The sequence below is a fragment of the Dipodomys spectabilis genome, unplaced genomic scaffold, assembly GCF_019054845.1.
Source record: "Dipodomys spectabilis isolate Male_0828 unplaced genomic scaffold, ASM1905484v1 ptg000207l, whole genome shotgun sequence".
NCBI lineage: Eukaryota > Metazoa > Chordata > Mammalia > Rodentia > Heteromyidae > Dipodomys > Dipodomys spectabilis.
Genome location: NW_024870884.1, coordinates 9,450,941 through 9,467,679, shown reverse-complemented (window position 1 = coordinate 9,467,679; position 16,739 = coordinate 9,450,941). Strand labels below are relative to the sequence as shown.

Sequence of the window (16,739 nt, the reverse complement as noted above, 5' to 3'; positions counted from 1 at the left end):
TTATTCTCTTTTACCTTCAGTATGTTTACTTGTAGAGTTATAGGCACATCCTAGTTACCACAAATGAAGGAAGCCATGCAAACTATGTTTCTTTGACTCTGGCTTACTTCACTTAATTTAATTTTTTTCAAGACTTTCCATTTCCTTATGAACGGTACAATATTGTACTTTCTGGTGGATGAATAGAATTACATGCTACATTTTATGACCCAGCAATTCTACCCCAGGACATTTATCCAATAGAATACAAACAAAGCCTCACTAAAGCTACCAGCATAACCATGTTCATTGCAGCAGTGTTTACCATAGCTAAGATATGGAATGAACTGAGATGCCCCTCAGGGAAAAATATACTTTTTAAAATCCTTTTGCATAAAGTTTGTTTTTGTCTTTGGTAGCAAGTATGTTTCTTTTAGGCAACAAATGGTTGGGTCTTGTGTTTTTTGTTTTTGTTTTTGTTTCCAACCTGATAGTGTGTGTCTTGATTGGAGGATTCTGACTACTAGCATTCAGAATTGTTATTGAAAATTATGTAGTATATCAAATCAATCAAATCAATCAATCAAATGTAGTATATCAAATGTTCTATTTCTCCTTTCTAGTCCTTATTTGCTTATCTACTTTTTTAGTGAGATATTTCCCACATTTTCATGGTTGTTTTTATCTTAATCTTCTCTGAGTAGAATTCCTTGTGTGGTAATGAATTCCTTTAGATTTTGTAAAGAAAATCATGGAAGATTTTTCAGATTTGCTTCAATTATGAATGGCAGATTTGTTGGATCTAGAAATCTAGTTTAGCATTTATTTTCTTTGAGGACTTGAAATATATCATTCTGTGCATTCCTTGATTTCATATATATTTAGAGAATTATTAAAATCACTACTTCTATGAATGAAAAGTACTTTTAACCTAGGTCTTCCTCATATGATACTCACTTTATTTTATTATTTTGCTGAGTCACAGGTTTGAACTCAGGGCCTGGGCACTGTCCTTGAGCTCTTTTGGTCAAGGCTAGTGCTCTATCACTTTGAGCCTCATCACTACTTTCAGTTTTCTGGTGGTTATTGGAGGTAAGAGTCTCACAGACTTTCTTGCTTGGTCTGGCTTTGAACCACAATCTCAGCTCCCTGAGTAGCTAGGATCACAGGGATGAGCCACTGATGCCTGGCCATTCTTTTTTTAATGTGTGAAATCATTCTCATTTTACTGAGACTGCCCCTGAGATGCCAGTTATGATTTACTAAGAGGTAGTCTGAACAAACACAAGTAACTAATAATTCTCAATGGACAAGTACTGTTATCAATAAGGAATATATAGTTATATATTGTATAAATATTATATATTATATAATTAACATATAGTTATATAATATATAAATAATCAGTTCTGAATGCATCTTGTTCCTTAAGGAAACACAGATTTTCCTTTGGCAGAGAGAGACTGAAATCAAAGATAAAAGGAGACAGAGAAAAAATGATCATTAATTGTAGAAATCTGGAAAGAAAATTTAGCTTTATTGCCATGTTAATTCATGTTTTTTTAAATAGGAATTTAAGTTACAACTATTCTCTCCTTGATACTGTTTAAGTTTTTGAAAGCTTCTCTGTACTAGTTATATTCCTCAGAGCACTACATCTTATTGGCCTCAGTGTGTGAAAGTCTAGAGTCCTATATAATTTATCATGTCCTAATGTGTGTGTGTGTGTGTGTGTGTGTTTGCATATAGATTTATAGGCATATTCTAGTTACCACAAATGAGGGAAACTGTTTCTTTGACTCTGGGTTACTTCATTTAATATAATTTTTTTCCAAGTCCTTCCATTTCCTTATGAATGGTATTATATTGTACTTTCTGATGAACTAGTAGAATTCAATTACACCACATTTTTTGATCCATTCATCCTCTGAGGGGCATCTGGGTTGATTCCATATCCTGGCTATGATAAACAATTCTTCAATGAACATGGTTGTGCTAGTAGTTTTAGTGTTCTGTTGTTTGTGGTTTATTGGGTAAATGTTCAGGAGTGGGATTACTGAGTCATAGGGTAGCTCTATGTTTAGTCTTTTAAGGGCCTCATATCTAAAATATACTTGGAGCTCAAAAATTTAATCCTCCCCCACAACCCAATCAATGAATGAGCTAAAGACTTAAAGAGAGACTTCTCAGAGGAAGAAGTAAAAATACGTAATAGACACATGAAGAAGTGTTCAACATCTCTGGCTATAAAAATGCAAATCAAAACACATTGATATGGAAAGACTTGGAAAAAATCATATTAAGGGAAGTAAGCCAGAACCAAAGAAACATAGGCTCCCTGGTTTCCCTCATTTGTAATAATTAATATATGTCTAAGGTAGTCCTAGCAGAGGCTCACAATAGCTCTGTAGCTATGTACATATAAAATGATGCTAATTGTAACGAACTCCAAGCTATGGAAACAAGAGGGTTTTTGTTTCTGTTTTGTTTTAGTTTTTTAATTTGCTGTGTGAAGTTATTTATTTTTCTTCATTTTTCCTTTGGTTTATCCCCTGTTGTCACTGTTTTTGATTTTGGTACTCTGTATATTGTATATACATTTATATGATTTGGGGAAGAGAAGGGGAATCACAAAATGGTGAGACAAGGGACAAAGGGTGAACCAATGCAGCAGCCATATTCACAAGACACTATGTTGGAAATGAACTTTACCATTTGTAGGGAGGGAAGTGGGGGCAGGAGGGAAAGTGGAAGAAAACAAGGGAGGAAATAACAATGTTTGACAAGAAATACTCCTTATCTTACTCATATAACTCCCCTGACATCACCCTTAAATAAAATAAAATATAAAAAAAACCAGCATTGAGATTTTACCTCATTCCAGTTAGAATGGCTATTATCAAGAAAACTAACAATAAAAATGCTGGTGGGGATGTGGCCAAAAGGAAATTCTGTTACACTGTTGGTAAGAAAGCAAACTTGTTCAACTACTCTGGAAAGCAGTACGGAGGTTTCTTCTTTTGTCTTAGTTACTTTTGTGGTAGGAACTTGCTTATGCCTGAGCAGCCCTAAGTTTTGACCTTGAACTTAAGAGTTTTATGTATCACTGGGAATGGTAGATGTGCACTGAGCCCAGACATTACGCTTCTCCTGTAGCCATTGAGTGAGGTAGAATCTTATGAATTCTATCTCATTCTGGCTTTGAATAGTGATTCCTTAATCTCTGCCTCCTAAGTAGGTAGTGTGACAGGCTTGCACCACTAGTCTGGGTAGATAGAGGACATTTTAACTTCAGGGGATAGGACATGATTAAAGACCTTTAACAGTTCTGAATGGCTGAGATTTTGTGTAAAAGCAAAAAAGAATTGATGCTGTTGAGGTAGATCAGTGTAGATGAGTGAAAGGTCTAGGTGCTCAAATAAAAAGTTGGAGATAAAGCCTAGAAGTTAAGGAGGAATCGTTAAGAATTAATTTTTTCGGGGCTGGGAAGGTGGCTCAGTGGTAGAGCGCTTGCCTTGCATGCATGAGGCCCTGGGTTCGATTCCTCAGCACCACATAACCAAAAAGAAAAAAAAGCCGGAAGTGGTGCTGTGGCTCAAGTGGTAGAGCGCTAGCCTTGAGCTGAAGAGCTGAGGGACAGTGCCCAGGCCTAGAGTTCAGGCCCCACGACTGGACCTCCCCCAAAAAAAGAATTAATTTTTTCGTTTTCTTTTTAAAAATTATTATCTTTAAGTAGTTGTACAAAGGAGTTAAAGAATTATTTTGTTAAAACACGAAATAGTTACCAGGCACTGGTTGTTCATGCCTGCATTCCTAGCTACTCAGGAGACTGAGATCTGAGGATCATGGTTTGAAGCCAGCTTAGGCAGAAAAGTCCTGGTAAGACTCTTACCTCCAATTAACCACTTAAAAGCTGGAAGTGGCGCTATGGTTCAAGTGGTAGAATGCTAGCCTTGAGCACAAAGAGGCTCAGGCCCTGAGTTTAAGCCTCTCAATGGACAAAAACAAAACTCCAAATAGATGATTATTTAGTAAGTATCTATTTTCCTAAAATCTCCAGATCCTAAATATATCTTTTAAAATAGAATTTCTTCTTTTTAATATATGCATTTAAATAGAATGCTGTTATTATTAATGTGTTGTACAGATGGGTTACCATTTCATAAGTCAGGTAATGAGTACATTCCTTTTTTTTTTTTGGATAATGTCACCCCTTCCTTCTCTTTTCTCCAGTTTCTTCCTTCTATTTCTGCCCACAAGTTACACAGGTCATTTTCCACACAGTGTATACTGAATAACACAATTGTATTTGTACACCCTCCTCCCTCTCTTTCTGTGCCCTCTTTTGCCACCCCTAAAAGAAAAATGCAGAGCACAAACACCCCCTACCAACAACAATAACAACAAAACCATTAAAGAATTTTAAGCAGGGAAATGATATAAACAGATTTGCATGATAGGACCATTTCTGATGCAGAGAGGCAAGTGATGAGGCATATGTATTTATGATTATGAAATTGTGAGGTGGGAGGGGAATGAATGTGAGAAAGGAAAGAGCAGGTTTCAATTTAGAAAGAGATTGGAGAACTTTTAGAATCAAAGGGACTCGAGGATTGTGGCTAGATATTGAGGACATTGATTTGCTGTTAACACAGAGGAGAAGCAGATTATGGGTTTTAGACATTGTATTTGAGATACATGTGAGAGAAAGTACATTTTAGGAAGGTATGTTTAGAGCTCAGGAGAACAATTAAGACAAGAAATAGATTTGGAAAGCTTCAGGAAAAGAGCATTAGGAGAAGTAATATGTTTGCACAAGGCTATCTGGGGAAGATTTGTAGTATGAACTCACATCATCAAGGCCTTCCTGGAAAGTTCATTGAATGAAGAATCAAGGTTTGTGCTTAGTTTGTCTCAGAAGAAATGAGTAATGTTTACTCACTCAATATTACAGCATCTATGCTTTCTCATTAGTAAGATGCTTATGAAAAGACTTTTAAAATGGCTTCATTGAAGTATGATTTATATGCCATACAATTAACTTGTTTCTATGTATAATTCAATGATTTTTGAGTAAAATTTCAGAGTTGTACATTGTAACCACTATCTAATTTTAGCACATTTCTATCACTCCTGTTAGACCTCATTCCTATTTGCTGTCGCTTCCTGTTCTTATATGCCTCAGGTTTGCTGATAGGAATAACACTAGGGAATCATTTTTTTTTTGTTTTCATTTTTTAATTTTTATTTATTTTTTATTGTGAAAATACTGTACAGAGGGGTTACAATTACATGGGCAAGATAATGAGTACATTTATTATCAAGCATTGTAGCCTCCTCCTTTGTTTCCCCTTCCAATCCCTTTCCAGCCTCCCCTCAACCCCCCAACCAATCCTCCTCCCCCCCCCCCCCCAGTTGTAAAGTTCGTTTTCGACATGACAACTTGTACTTATCATTGTTGCAACGGGTCCACTTGTATCCTTATTTAAACGATTTGTTTTTCCCCTTCCCTTCCACCAATTATACCGACATCAAATACAGTGAAAGCAGGGGTTATACTGTGGGGAAGGGACATACAAAGCAACAAAGAAATAATCTTATAAATGCATAAGAAACAAATGCATGAAAGAAAAAACATTTAAATACATATCTTAGGGTTCATTTTCCTAACATCACATTATCTGACCTTTCCTGCTTGACTCATACATATACTAAATATTGCAAATAAGGGAAACCATGGGACCTATGTTTCTTTGGGCCTAGCTTACTTCACTTAATATAATTTTTTCCAAGTTTTTCCATTTCCTAACAAATGGGGCAATGTCATTCTTTCTGACAGAGGCATAGAATTCCATTGTGTATATATACCACATTTTCTTGATCCATTCATCTACTGAGGGGCATCTGGGTTGGTTCCATATCTTAGCTATAGTAAATAATGCTGCAATAAACATAGTTGTACTGGTAGCTTTAGTGTGGTCTTGTTTGTGCTCATTTGGGTAAATGCCCAAAAGTGGGATTGCTGGGTCATAGGGGAGCTCTATGTGGAGTCTTTTGAGGAACCTCCATACTACTTTCCAAAGTGGTTGAACAAGTTTATACTCCCACCAACAATGAAGTAAGGTTCCCTTCTGTCGCATCTCCTCCAGCATCTGTTGTTATTAGAGTTCTTGATTTTTGCCATTCTAACTGGGGTGAGGTGGTATCTCAATGCTGTTTTGATTTGCATTTCTTTTATGGCTAGGGAGGTTGAGCTAGGGAATCATTTTTAACAGTATATATCTATGTATCTTTTAATTTCTCATACCCTATAGAGATATGATGATCCATAAACAATTACTTAGTTACCATTTAGTCCAGTCCTCATTCAATTTAATTATGGCAATCTCTTACAATTCTATAGAACTTTTACATTTATAAAATAGTTAAGATGTTGCTAAGTACTGCTGTCTCACACTTGTGGCTATGCTACGCAGGAGGCTGAGATCTGAGAATCGTAGTTCAAAGCCAGCCTGGGCAGGAAATTTCACGAGATTCTTATCTCCAATTAATCATCAAAAATCTGAAAGTGGAGTTGTGGCACAAGTGGTAGATTACCAGCCTTCAGTTAAAAAGCTAAGAGACAATAACGGGGCCTTGAGTTTATGACCCAGAGCCAAAACACACAAAAATTGTTTTTGTCTGTTTTTTACATGTCTGGTATGTTGCCCAATAATAAGTATTTATTGAATGACAATATCTCATTTTCCTTTTTAAAAATTTTCAGCAGATTCTATAACCTTGGAAAGGAGATAGGCAAACACAGTTGACAAATATGCTATGAATAACACAGTGAAGACTGGAGTGGTAGAGACTCAACCAAAATTGTGTAGTTATGAAATAGCAAGGTATTGTAACCTCAAACTTTGAGAAAAGTGTAGTTTCAACATGTAGGTCTTTTTCTTATTTTGTTCCAGGTTTTATTTAATTTTTATAATAATTTCTCCCAGCGAAACCTCATTTGAAGTATCTATCTATCTATCTATCTATCTATCTATCTATCTATCTATCTATCTGTCTACCTGTCTGTCTGTCTATCTGCATTTTAAATTTCTGCTGCAAATGTAAGCTTCTTAATAAGTGTCATCAACATCTTATAAGTACAATTGGAAAACATGTATGAAAACAGACTCTGGGGTTGCAGGTATGGCTTAAGTGGTAAAGCCAAACAATCCAAACCAAGGAAGTGTGAGGTCCTGAGTTTAAGGTTTGGTATTGCTAAAACCAAATAACAACAAAAACCAGGCATTGTTGGGAGTGTGTAAGGCTCAGTGGGAGGAGGAAGGTGAATGAGTGGACGTGGTTAATGAGGATGAATATAGTCAAAGTACGTTATCATATATATGAAAATAGAACAACAAAATATGTTAAAATTATCTTAAGAAGTGAGGAAAGCAGGTAAGCAAGAGTGATAGAAAGAGGTTGATGGGGTATGATGAATGCATTATGTAAATGTCACACGGACCCTAATCCTGTACAACTGATATATGCTAATACATTTCTTGATAAAAAAGAAATCAATGGGGTAAATTCTGAAAAATGAAATAATTTTCTATAATACTTCAGTTCAGTTGATCTTTTGTTTCCCTGTTTAAATAAACTAGATTAGACATTTCTTATACTTAAAAAATTATTTGTTACCCTAAAGAGTACTATTCACAGAACATTAATACTCTATTCTTTTGACTCTTCACTGCTTTACTCTCCAGAATCTTTTGGCATTGTTTCAAACTGGCATATTAGAGACACTAAGATCACACTTGGTGATCTAGTGCGTTCAATCAGGCACTTACAATACTTGCTTTTATATATAAATGCTATGAGCCTGGTACTTCTTTTTATGCTTTTGGAAGTACTGAGAACCTTGCACAATGCACAACAGCTTAAATAAGGAAGAGAAAAAATGACAATTATTGAGCTAGCTCTTGTTTTGGAACAGTTACTACTGGATATATACATATTTTTTTTTTCCATCAGGGGAATTAGTAGGCTGCTTGGGCTATGGAGTTATTTGAATCAATCTATCTGACCACAAAAGGAACCAGAGCACTGGCAGAGAGGGCTAGGGAAGCTTTACTTGCCAGAGCCCTGGCTATATTCCCCACCCCCGCCCCTACCTGCTGTTTCAGCTGGCTTCTTCTTGCCCTCCTTCTTAAATTACTCCATGAATCTACATAATTTCCACCAACGGATTGGCTGTGTAGTGTGTAGAGAACATTGGCTTAGATTTATTTAATGTGTATTGTCAGGAGAAAGGAGAAAAATGTATTTTAGAAGAGGGACTGCTGAGTCAAACTACACATTTCCATGTTGCCTTTTTTTATGCTTTCTTTTCTCATAAAGCAGGTATTCAGTAATTTTAATGGGAGATGAGCAATCATGGCCTCTGTTGTTTGATTTGATGGATTGCTATTATTATTATTTCTGAACATCACACAGTGTGTGCTGAGATAGCACACGCTGGGACTGTTTGTAATTCTTAGTTCTATTGTGAATATTGGGCTTAGGGATATTGTTTGCATCTTTTCATTTTTATCTTGTCTGCCCTGTAAGATATGATAAGGTAGTCAAATAGGACAGAAATGAATTTTTCTTAGTTTAGAAATCATGTTAATATTCAGTTTCAACAGTTAAACATTCCTATTTAATTTTGGTTCAAATTGACTCAGTGGGATGGTTTTTATTTCAGTTTTTTTTTCTTCTGCTAATTCTGGGGCTTGAACTCAGGGCTTGGCACTGTCCCTCAGCATTTGTGCTCAAAGCTAGCACTCTATCATTTTGAGTCACAGCTCCATTTCTGGCTTTTTTTGGTAGTTGGAGATAAGAGTCTCACGGATTTTACTGCCCAAGTTGGCTTTGAACCATGATTCTCAGATATCAGCCTCCTGGGTAAGTAAGTAAATTTATATTGAGCTAAAAATTAAGCCAGGATAAATTAAAAGATCAGCAAATTATTTTGGGGTTCATGGCTCATTTCAAGTTCCCATTTCAAACCTTAAACAAGTGAGTTCCAGGGATACTTAAAACTCTTCCATTATTTGTTGCTTCTTCTATCAATTTATCTCCAACTGGGAGATCATTTATTTTGAGAAATAATCAATTTAATGAAATGAAAATGTACTGTATTAATATTTAAAAACACACTGAAAGGGGAAAACATCTTTAAACCAAGTCAATATCAAACTTCTTTAAATTCTAGAATTCAGTTTAACCAGTCTTATCTCCATTACTCAGTTTTATCTGCAAAGTAAATCTATTGCTTTTATTCTTGAGCACTTTAAGAACACATGTGGAATCTTAGCTACTCAGGAGGCTGAGATCTGAGGATCATGGTTTGATGCCAGCCCAAACAGGAAAGTCTCTGAGACTCTTATCTCCAGTTAACTACCAGAAAACTGGAAGTGGTACTGCAGCTCAAAAAGGGGTAGAGTGCTAGTCTTGAGCAGAAAATGTTCAGGGAAAGTGCCCAGGCCCTGGGTTCAAGCCCCATGACTGACCAAAGAAAAAAACAAACAAACATGTGGGTAATTGGGACTATGGTATGTTTAATAGAAACCAAATTCAAAGTTATACTACAGATTTTGTATAACCTTTCAATTACAATAACTCGTTATTGTAAGAGAAAACAATCTATTTAAATGAATGCAGTTATCATGTTTTTACAGTACTGTGAATCCTTTTGTATTAATAAATGGAAGATGTAAGTATTGACAATGAAAATTTAAGTTAATACCCAACATTATGCAAACTTTGACCTTCAGTTAAAACACCCTTATGATGATGTATTGGATTGTCTCTTTCTTCTTTGGCTATGGACTTATTAGCTGGAAGTACTGTTTTTTTTTTTTTTATATGTGTTCCTTATTTCAGAGACATACAAGTGTATTTCCCTTGATGTTCCCATTTGAGGTTGTATAAGCTTTACACTGATAAATGTAAGGAGATATATTTAAGAAGCAGAGATATTATTTCTTAGGGAGAGAAAATACAAGGATAAAGAACATTTTAAAATTACATGCATTGATTGGCAAAATGACCTCTAATGATTAATTCATAGATAAAATTACTTTGTTTAGAAGTTCACATCTAGTGTTATTTCCATTTGAATGTATTGAAAAGGGAGCAAGAAATGGACAAGACATATAGTAAATATTATATATAAAACATACATATAAAGAATATAAATTTGTTATAACAGTATATATGACATATACTACATAATATATTAAACATATTTACATATAATATAGTTATAGGTGATACATATTACATAATATATTAAGCATATTTATATATAATATATGCGCATATAATATATATTACTTTTTCTCTCTCTCTGTCCTGATACTGGTCCATGAACTCCAGTGTTTAAGAATTTGTTATATTATGAGAAGGGAGAAAAGAGCCGATGTGATTGTTTCTAAGCAGAACAGAACTGGTTCATACTTAGGACTCTGAAAAGTCTTCCTGTTCTTAGTGGCCCAACTTAAGTTCCCTCATGTCTTCTACACTGTGTAGCATTAATGAGTTTTAAAATTTTACTTTATGTGACTTTTATCTCTTTTTGCAGTCTCCTGACTGCTTTCCCTGCTTAGTTTCATCAAGCTTTCTGATCCCAGATTGTACTTGTACAATGAGAATAGAAGTAGGAACTCCTGTTGTTCTAATGAGAATTCAGTTGGAAAGCGTAAAGTATCTGGGGTTGAACAGGCATTCAATAAATGCCAGTGTCCTTACCATTTCTGAGTTTCATGTGTAGTTTCTCTTGTACCCTGTGAGTTCCTTTAGGGCAGAAAACATGTTTCATATTCAGAGTGCCTTGAGCATCTCAGTTTTAAATGATTATTTGTTGAATTTAATTTGATGTCCTGCTGTGGAACCTCACTTTAGCATTGTTATTTCCCATTTCTTTTTTCCCTTTTCCCTTGTATTGAGATAAATTTGTTGCTTTCATGAAATTGAGGATTTAATTCAATGGAATGCTTTTTCTAACGACTAACTCCATAGAGTTTGATATAGTAAGGGTCAAATCATTTCCCTGGAAACTTAATTATATTCTATAAAATCTTATTAACCTGTCTCATAGCATCATAGTCATAGTGGAGTTAGGGTGTGTGGCTGATGGTGAAGTCTCTATCTGTAGAAATCTGACTAAGGGTACAGAATGAATATGGGAAATAAATGGCAGAAAGAGACAGCTAATGAAAATGTCTTGCAAATTGTATTATTTGACATTTTCAATCATTAACCTTCCAAAGTATGTTCTAATTTACTGAAATAAACCAAGAATTCAATTTTCTGTGAATTCTCTTTGCTTAATTAGTTATTAGTAGCAGACACTATTCTGTGATGTATTACAACTTGTCACCTTTGTATTTATCCAGTATCTGACTTAAAAATAAATGGGAACATTCTGATTTAGCTAGACTGATTTAATAATGTGTGTATCTTACAGAGAAGAAATTGATAGTGGAATTTGTCACATCTTCTTTGATTATCTAAATGTTAGTTTTCACCAGGCACTGGTGGCTCATGCCTGTAATCCTAGCTACTCGGGAAGCTGAGATCTGAGGACTGGGGTTTGAAGTCAGGCTTGGCAGACGAGTCCATGAGACTCTTATCTGTTAAAAAAAAAAGTCCATGAGACTCTTACTCAGAAAAAGCTGTGGCTCAAGTAGTAGAGGGCTAGCCTTGAGCACAAAGAAGCTCAGGAACAGAGCCCAGGCCCTTCAAGACTGGCAAAACAAACAAATAAATTAGTTTCCTTCCTTCTTTGAGAGTTCTTACTTTTTGAAGCTTGCTGGGTGATTTATTTACCATAAGCTTTCTAGAGGGAAGTCCCATGCTATTACAGAAAAATATCATACAAGCAAATACCTTTTCAAAAATTTGTTTATTTCCATGATTGGATTGTGAGAGCTTTTTTTTTCTTTCCTTTTTTGGATGCCATTCCTGAGGCTTGAATTCAGGGCCTATGTGCTGATCCTGAACTTCTTTTGCTCAGGGATAGTGTTCTATCACTTGAGCCACAGCTCTGCTGCTGACTTTTTTCCCTTTGTAGTTTTTTTTTTTTTTTTTTTTTTTTTAGATAAGAGTCTCACTAACTTACCTGCACAGACTGGCTTAGAATCGCTATCTCAGCCTCTGAAGTAGCCCTGTAGGAGAGTATTCTTGTTTTTGTTTTTAATATGTCCTTATAATGGATCAAATATGAAGGCTTATTTTTGTTGAATCACTTATTGTTTCTAAAGCCCTTCATGGTTGATGAAAAGGTCATAGGAAATATAAGAGAAAATCAAACATAAAAACTGCATGGGCAAGGGTTTTGTTGTTTGTTTTTGTGAGAGATTTGGCTGAAATTGATGGTCATCACTGAAAGAACAGAAAAACTACGTGAGTTTCCTGGAGCTCTTAATTCTGGACCCCAGGATAAGATACTATTAAAGAGTGTTGTCTTCCACATTTGAAGGCTTGTTTTTAAATTAATTCTTCTTTGTTAGAATGAGAACTAAAACAGGTTTCTCATTCATGCAAATAACACGAGTTGCACATTGGACACAGTTTCTAATGCCTTATAATTGTCTCTAATTATTTTATTGAAAGATAATTAACTAGCATTTATTATCTCTGTATTATGGATGGGAGAAACTGAACCTTATTATTGACTCTGTCTGTTAGCCAGCTGGGGATGTGAGAAAAATATGCTGCTACCCTAATGATCTTTTTGTCTTCATTTTCAGTTTCAAAGAACATTTGAATCTCTTAAAAATGTTTCCAACAAATCTGACCTCCAGAAAACCTACCAGAAGCTTGGAAAAGAGCTAGAAAATTTGGATTATTTAGCCTTCAAGCGTCAACAGGTAAGAGTCAGTGCTCTTTTTGGTGGAGAAGAAGAGTATTCCAGGATTCCTGCTGTCCTGCCTGTCAGAGGTTCAGGCAAGTTTGAGAAGACATAGCTTCTAATGGTTAAGGCAGATATAGCTTATGCTGAGCGGAGCTGGTTCATATGGCTTCCTACAGTGTTCAATGTGGTCCTTGCTTTTAGATGTGTACTTTAGGGGGGTTACACTTCTTTTAAAGAAAACTCCTGCTGGTTTGTGGAGGTCTAACTATCCTTTGACTAACAACACCTTAGCTACTCAAAAAGAACTTCTGTGATGGCTTGGCCAGGTGGCTTTTATATTTGATAGAGGATATCCAAGAAGAAAAATCACGCAAAGACCAAGAAAATCTTATGCATATATACCACAAAATTAAGGAATAGAGTTGTAAATCTTCCAACATTTTTAAAAAGAAATTTTTATTTGAAGATCTGTAAAGGTTTGCTGTGGGGCCTTGAAGGGAAATATACTTGGCAAATGTACATCTTTTGCTTCCTTGCATAGACTCTAAGATAAACCCAGAGACAAGAAAAAATTTATATGGTTTGTATTTAGGATTGGTCCTTTATACATCTAAGATTCATAATGATTACATTCTGAGAATTTTGGAGATGGTGTTTGTCAGACCTTGTCATGTTGGGTCTGCTCTAGTTTCTTTGTAGCCACTAGGTGGCAGGATCATCAAGCTTTTGCTTTGGTCCAATGTTTATTATGATCAGAAACAGCCAGTTAGATGCTTAAATCAGGTTGCATGAAATTTGAGTATATGCTCAATGACAGATGACGTCTAGAAAAACAAGGACATAGCTGACCCAACTCTGAGACTTTCACTTGAGACAAAGGCCTGTTAGTGTGGGAAAGGGTGTGACATTCTTGCCATTGTCTAACATGTTTTGGCTTTTTTGGAATGGGAGGTTTTCGAAGTGCTACTTTGTATATGTAGTTGAACTCATTAAGTTAACATGGTGTGGTTTAGAATTATTGGCTCGAGATCCAGTTCTAACTTGTTACTCTATCACAAATGTTACTTGCATAGTTAACCTTTTGGAAGCCCTGTTTTTCCTAGGAGTTATATTTGTTTTTATAGAATACTCCAGAACACATGAATTTTCTTTATACTCACTTTATATGAAATGGGACACAATATGAATTTGAACTTTGTTTTGAAAAGATGCCTGCTGGCCTGCTGGCACACGTAACAGAGGTAGTCATTGTTATTGAGAGTTACTAGAGCAAGTTCCCAGATGTTGCTGTTTAAAATTCACTCTGTGAATCACTGCTTTGGCCTAGGCAATTTTTAGTACAGTGTTTGTTTCCAAGATCATATTTTTACCACCAACGGTTGTTTGAGTTGACAGGCGATAGTCACTGTCCTCTTCTCTTATCCTTCCCTTTAGCACATTTTTAGAGATTAGATTCTCACATTAGCTGATTGTGAATTTGAAAGAAGGTAACTGCTTCAAGGGCAGAAGTATAGAAGCAGCACTGAGGAAAGACAGGTAAACTACCTATGCATGAGGAAAAGATGGGCGTATGAAGTGTAATATACAAGTTATTACAAATTAGTGAAATTGTAATTTATTAAATCAGCAATTATATGCCACGTAATATGACTAAAATTTATGAATTCCATCATTAAATCCTTATAACACTATTATGGCACTATTTCAGAGATGAGAAAACAATTAAGAGAGTTACTACTTCTCCTAAGGTCATTGTGTATGAAACTGGATATCAAATTTAAATCAGTTTGACTCCAAACCTGGAGTGTTGTGTTTTCTGGTCTGGCAGAGTTCAAAGCGAATTTGTCTCTGGCCTTCCATCGTATTCCTTTATAAAGCTCCAGAAATTGAGCACATGTTTTCTTCTTGGAAAAGAGTTGGTGTACTGTAAAATCGCTAAGTCAGCAAAAAGCTACCTTGTTATAAAGCCAGGATACTTTGTTCCAGAGAATTAGTCATAGTTTATTCCCTAGCCAACTGTATTGTATTTTTCACTCTTCATGTGGCAAAATGTAAGCTGTGTAGGGACAAGTCTTGTCTGTCACGTGCACTTTCACTGCATGCTGTAGCCTCTTCAGTTTCACGATATCTGGCCCATGGCAAATGCTTAATACATATTATTGGTGGTGATGTTGTCTGTAACCACAGACATATACCAGAAATTTTGGCTCAGATTATAGATTATAGATAATTAATTATAGATATTGTGTTTGGCTTTACTTTTAAAATTCAGAAGATCCTTAGCCCTTAGCTTCCCATATGCCAAAGGCTAACAGACCTGTGTATCATTTCAGTTTTTGCTAATATATTTCATTCTATCCACTTCTTTAAACAGAAAGCCAATGCGGTAAGTTATGGATGCACAGTGAATCATTTTCTTGGATCCATCCATTCTATCTTATTTTCTATCATTTCTTATGATATTTTGAATACCATTTCATGAGAGGTTTATTTCCTGGTACCAAATAGACTCTTAGCATACGTTGCTCCATTTTTTAATTGAATATTTTTAATATGTTTTTTATTGTAAAAAAACTGTGCAGAGGGGTTACAGTTCCATCAGCAAAGTAATGAGCACATTTCCTATCAAGCATTGTTGCTTCCTCCTTTGTTTTTCCCCTACCATCCCTTGCCTCCCACCTCCACAACTACACTCCCCCTCTTGCCCTCCTCTCCGCTTAAATTATAAAGTTTATTTTTTAACATAGTGTCTTGTACATCCCATTGTTACAATGGGTCAACCTGTATCCCTATTTTGTTTTTCCCCTTCCCCTCCCCAAGCTAGAGAAGTGTATGTACAAGATGCAAGGCATCAACATCAAATACAGGGGTTATACGGGGGGGTGGGGGAGGAACATACAAAGAAACAAAAAAAGTCACATGGAACAATAGCAAGAAAGAAAAAAACCACTTGTGTCCCATCTTGGCATTCATTTTGCTTAATATCATCTTATCTGGTCATATGTTCATAGCTTTTGCCCTTTTCTGCTTGTCCCATACATATACTGGTTATTTTTGCTCCATTATCCCCCCCGCCCCCTCTCTCCTCTCTCTCTCTGCCAGTCTTGGGGCTTGAACTCAGGGCCTGGATACAGATCAAGACTAGCACTCTACCACTTGAGCCACAGGGCCACTTCCAGATTTTTCTGTTTATGTGGTACTGAGGAATTGAACCCAGGGCTTCATGTATGCAAGGCAAGCACTTTACTATGAAACCCCATTCCCAGCCCTATTCCTTTCTCTTTTTTTGAAAAAAAAGTTTTTGAACTTTCTCTCCTACATTATTTCAGCTATTCCTGGGTCAAGGAAGAAACATTTCAATGTTTTTTTTTTTAACATACAAAAGGACTAAAGTTGCAAATAGTTTTGGTTGGAAAAGGTGAGCAAAGGGGTGTTGATAGATGAAGCAGTTAGAAGACAAAGGTGAACCAGCCTGAAAGAAACAAATGACAGAGCAGCATTAACCCAAAGAGGCTCATTCTGTTTTCACTAGCTAGAGATATTATCTTTGGAGTTTATCTGTTTGGACTAGTAGGTATTTATTCTCCCCATTAGTGCTACATATGGATGGTAATAGCAATCTCCAGTTATTACATAGATCCCAGACTACCGTTAATTTGAGAGGCTATAAATCAAGGGATTTTTCTCGGGGCTTTGGTTTTATGGAATAAAATATAATCTGGACTCTAATTGAATTTCTTCTTCTCTCTTACTCTTAATACTTAGAATAACATGATAAAAGACCCACCACTTCCAATGGCTTCCAAAATTCTTTGTTGTAAATTAAAGTTGACGTTATTGAGCGAAACATTATCTAGACAGAAGCACATTTACATGT

General features: G+C 35.8%; 1 protein-coding gene across 1 annotated transcript in view; it reads left to right on the top strand.

Moving 5' to 3' along the window:
• Ctnna3 (catenin alpha 3) overlaps nucleotides 1–16,739 on the top strand; it is a 1,268,549-nt gene that overhangs the window by 40,647 nt on the left and 1,211,163 nt on the right. The window contains exon 4 of the mRNA XM_042696520.1: nucleotides 12,759–12,878. Within this exon, the coding sequence (XP_042552454.1) occupies nucleotides 12,759–12,878 (120 nt within the window). The remainder of the gene's footprint in view (nucleotides 1–12,758; nucleotides 12,879–16,739) is intronic.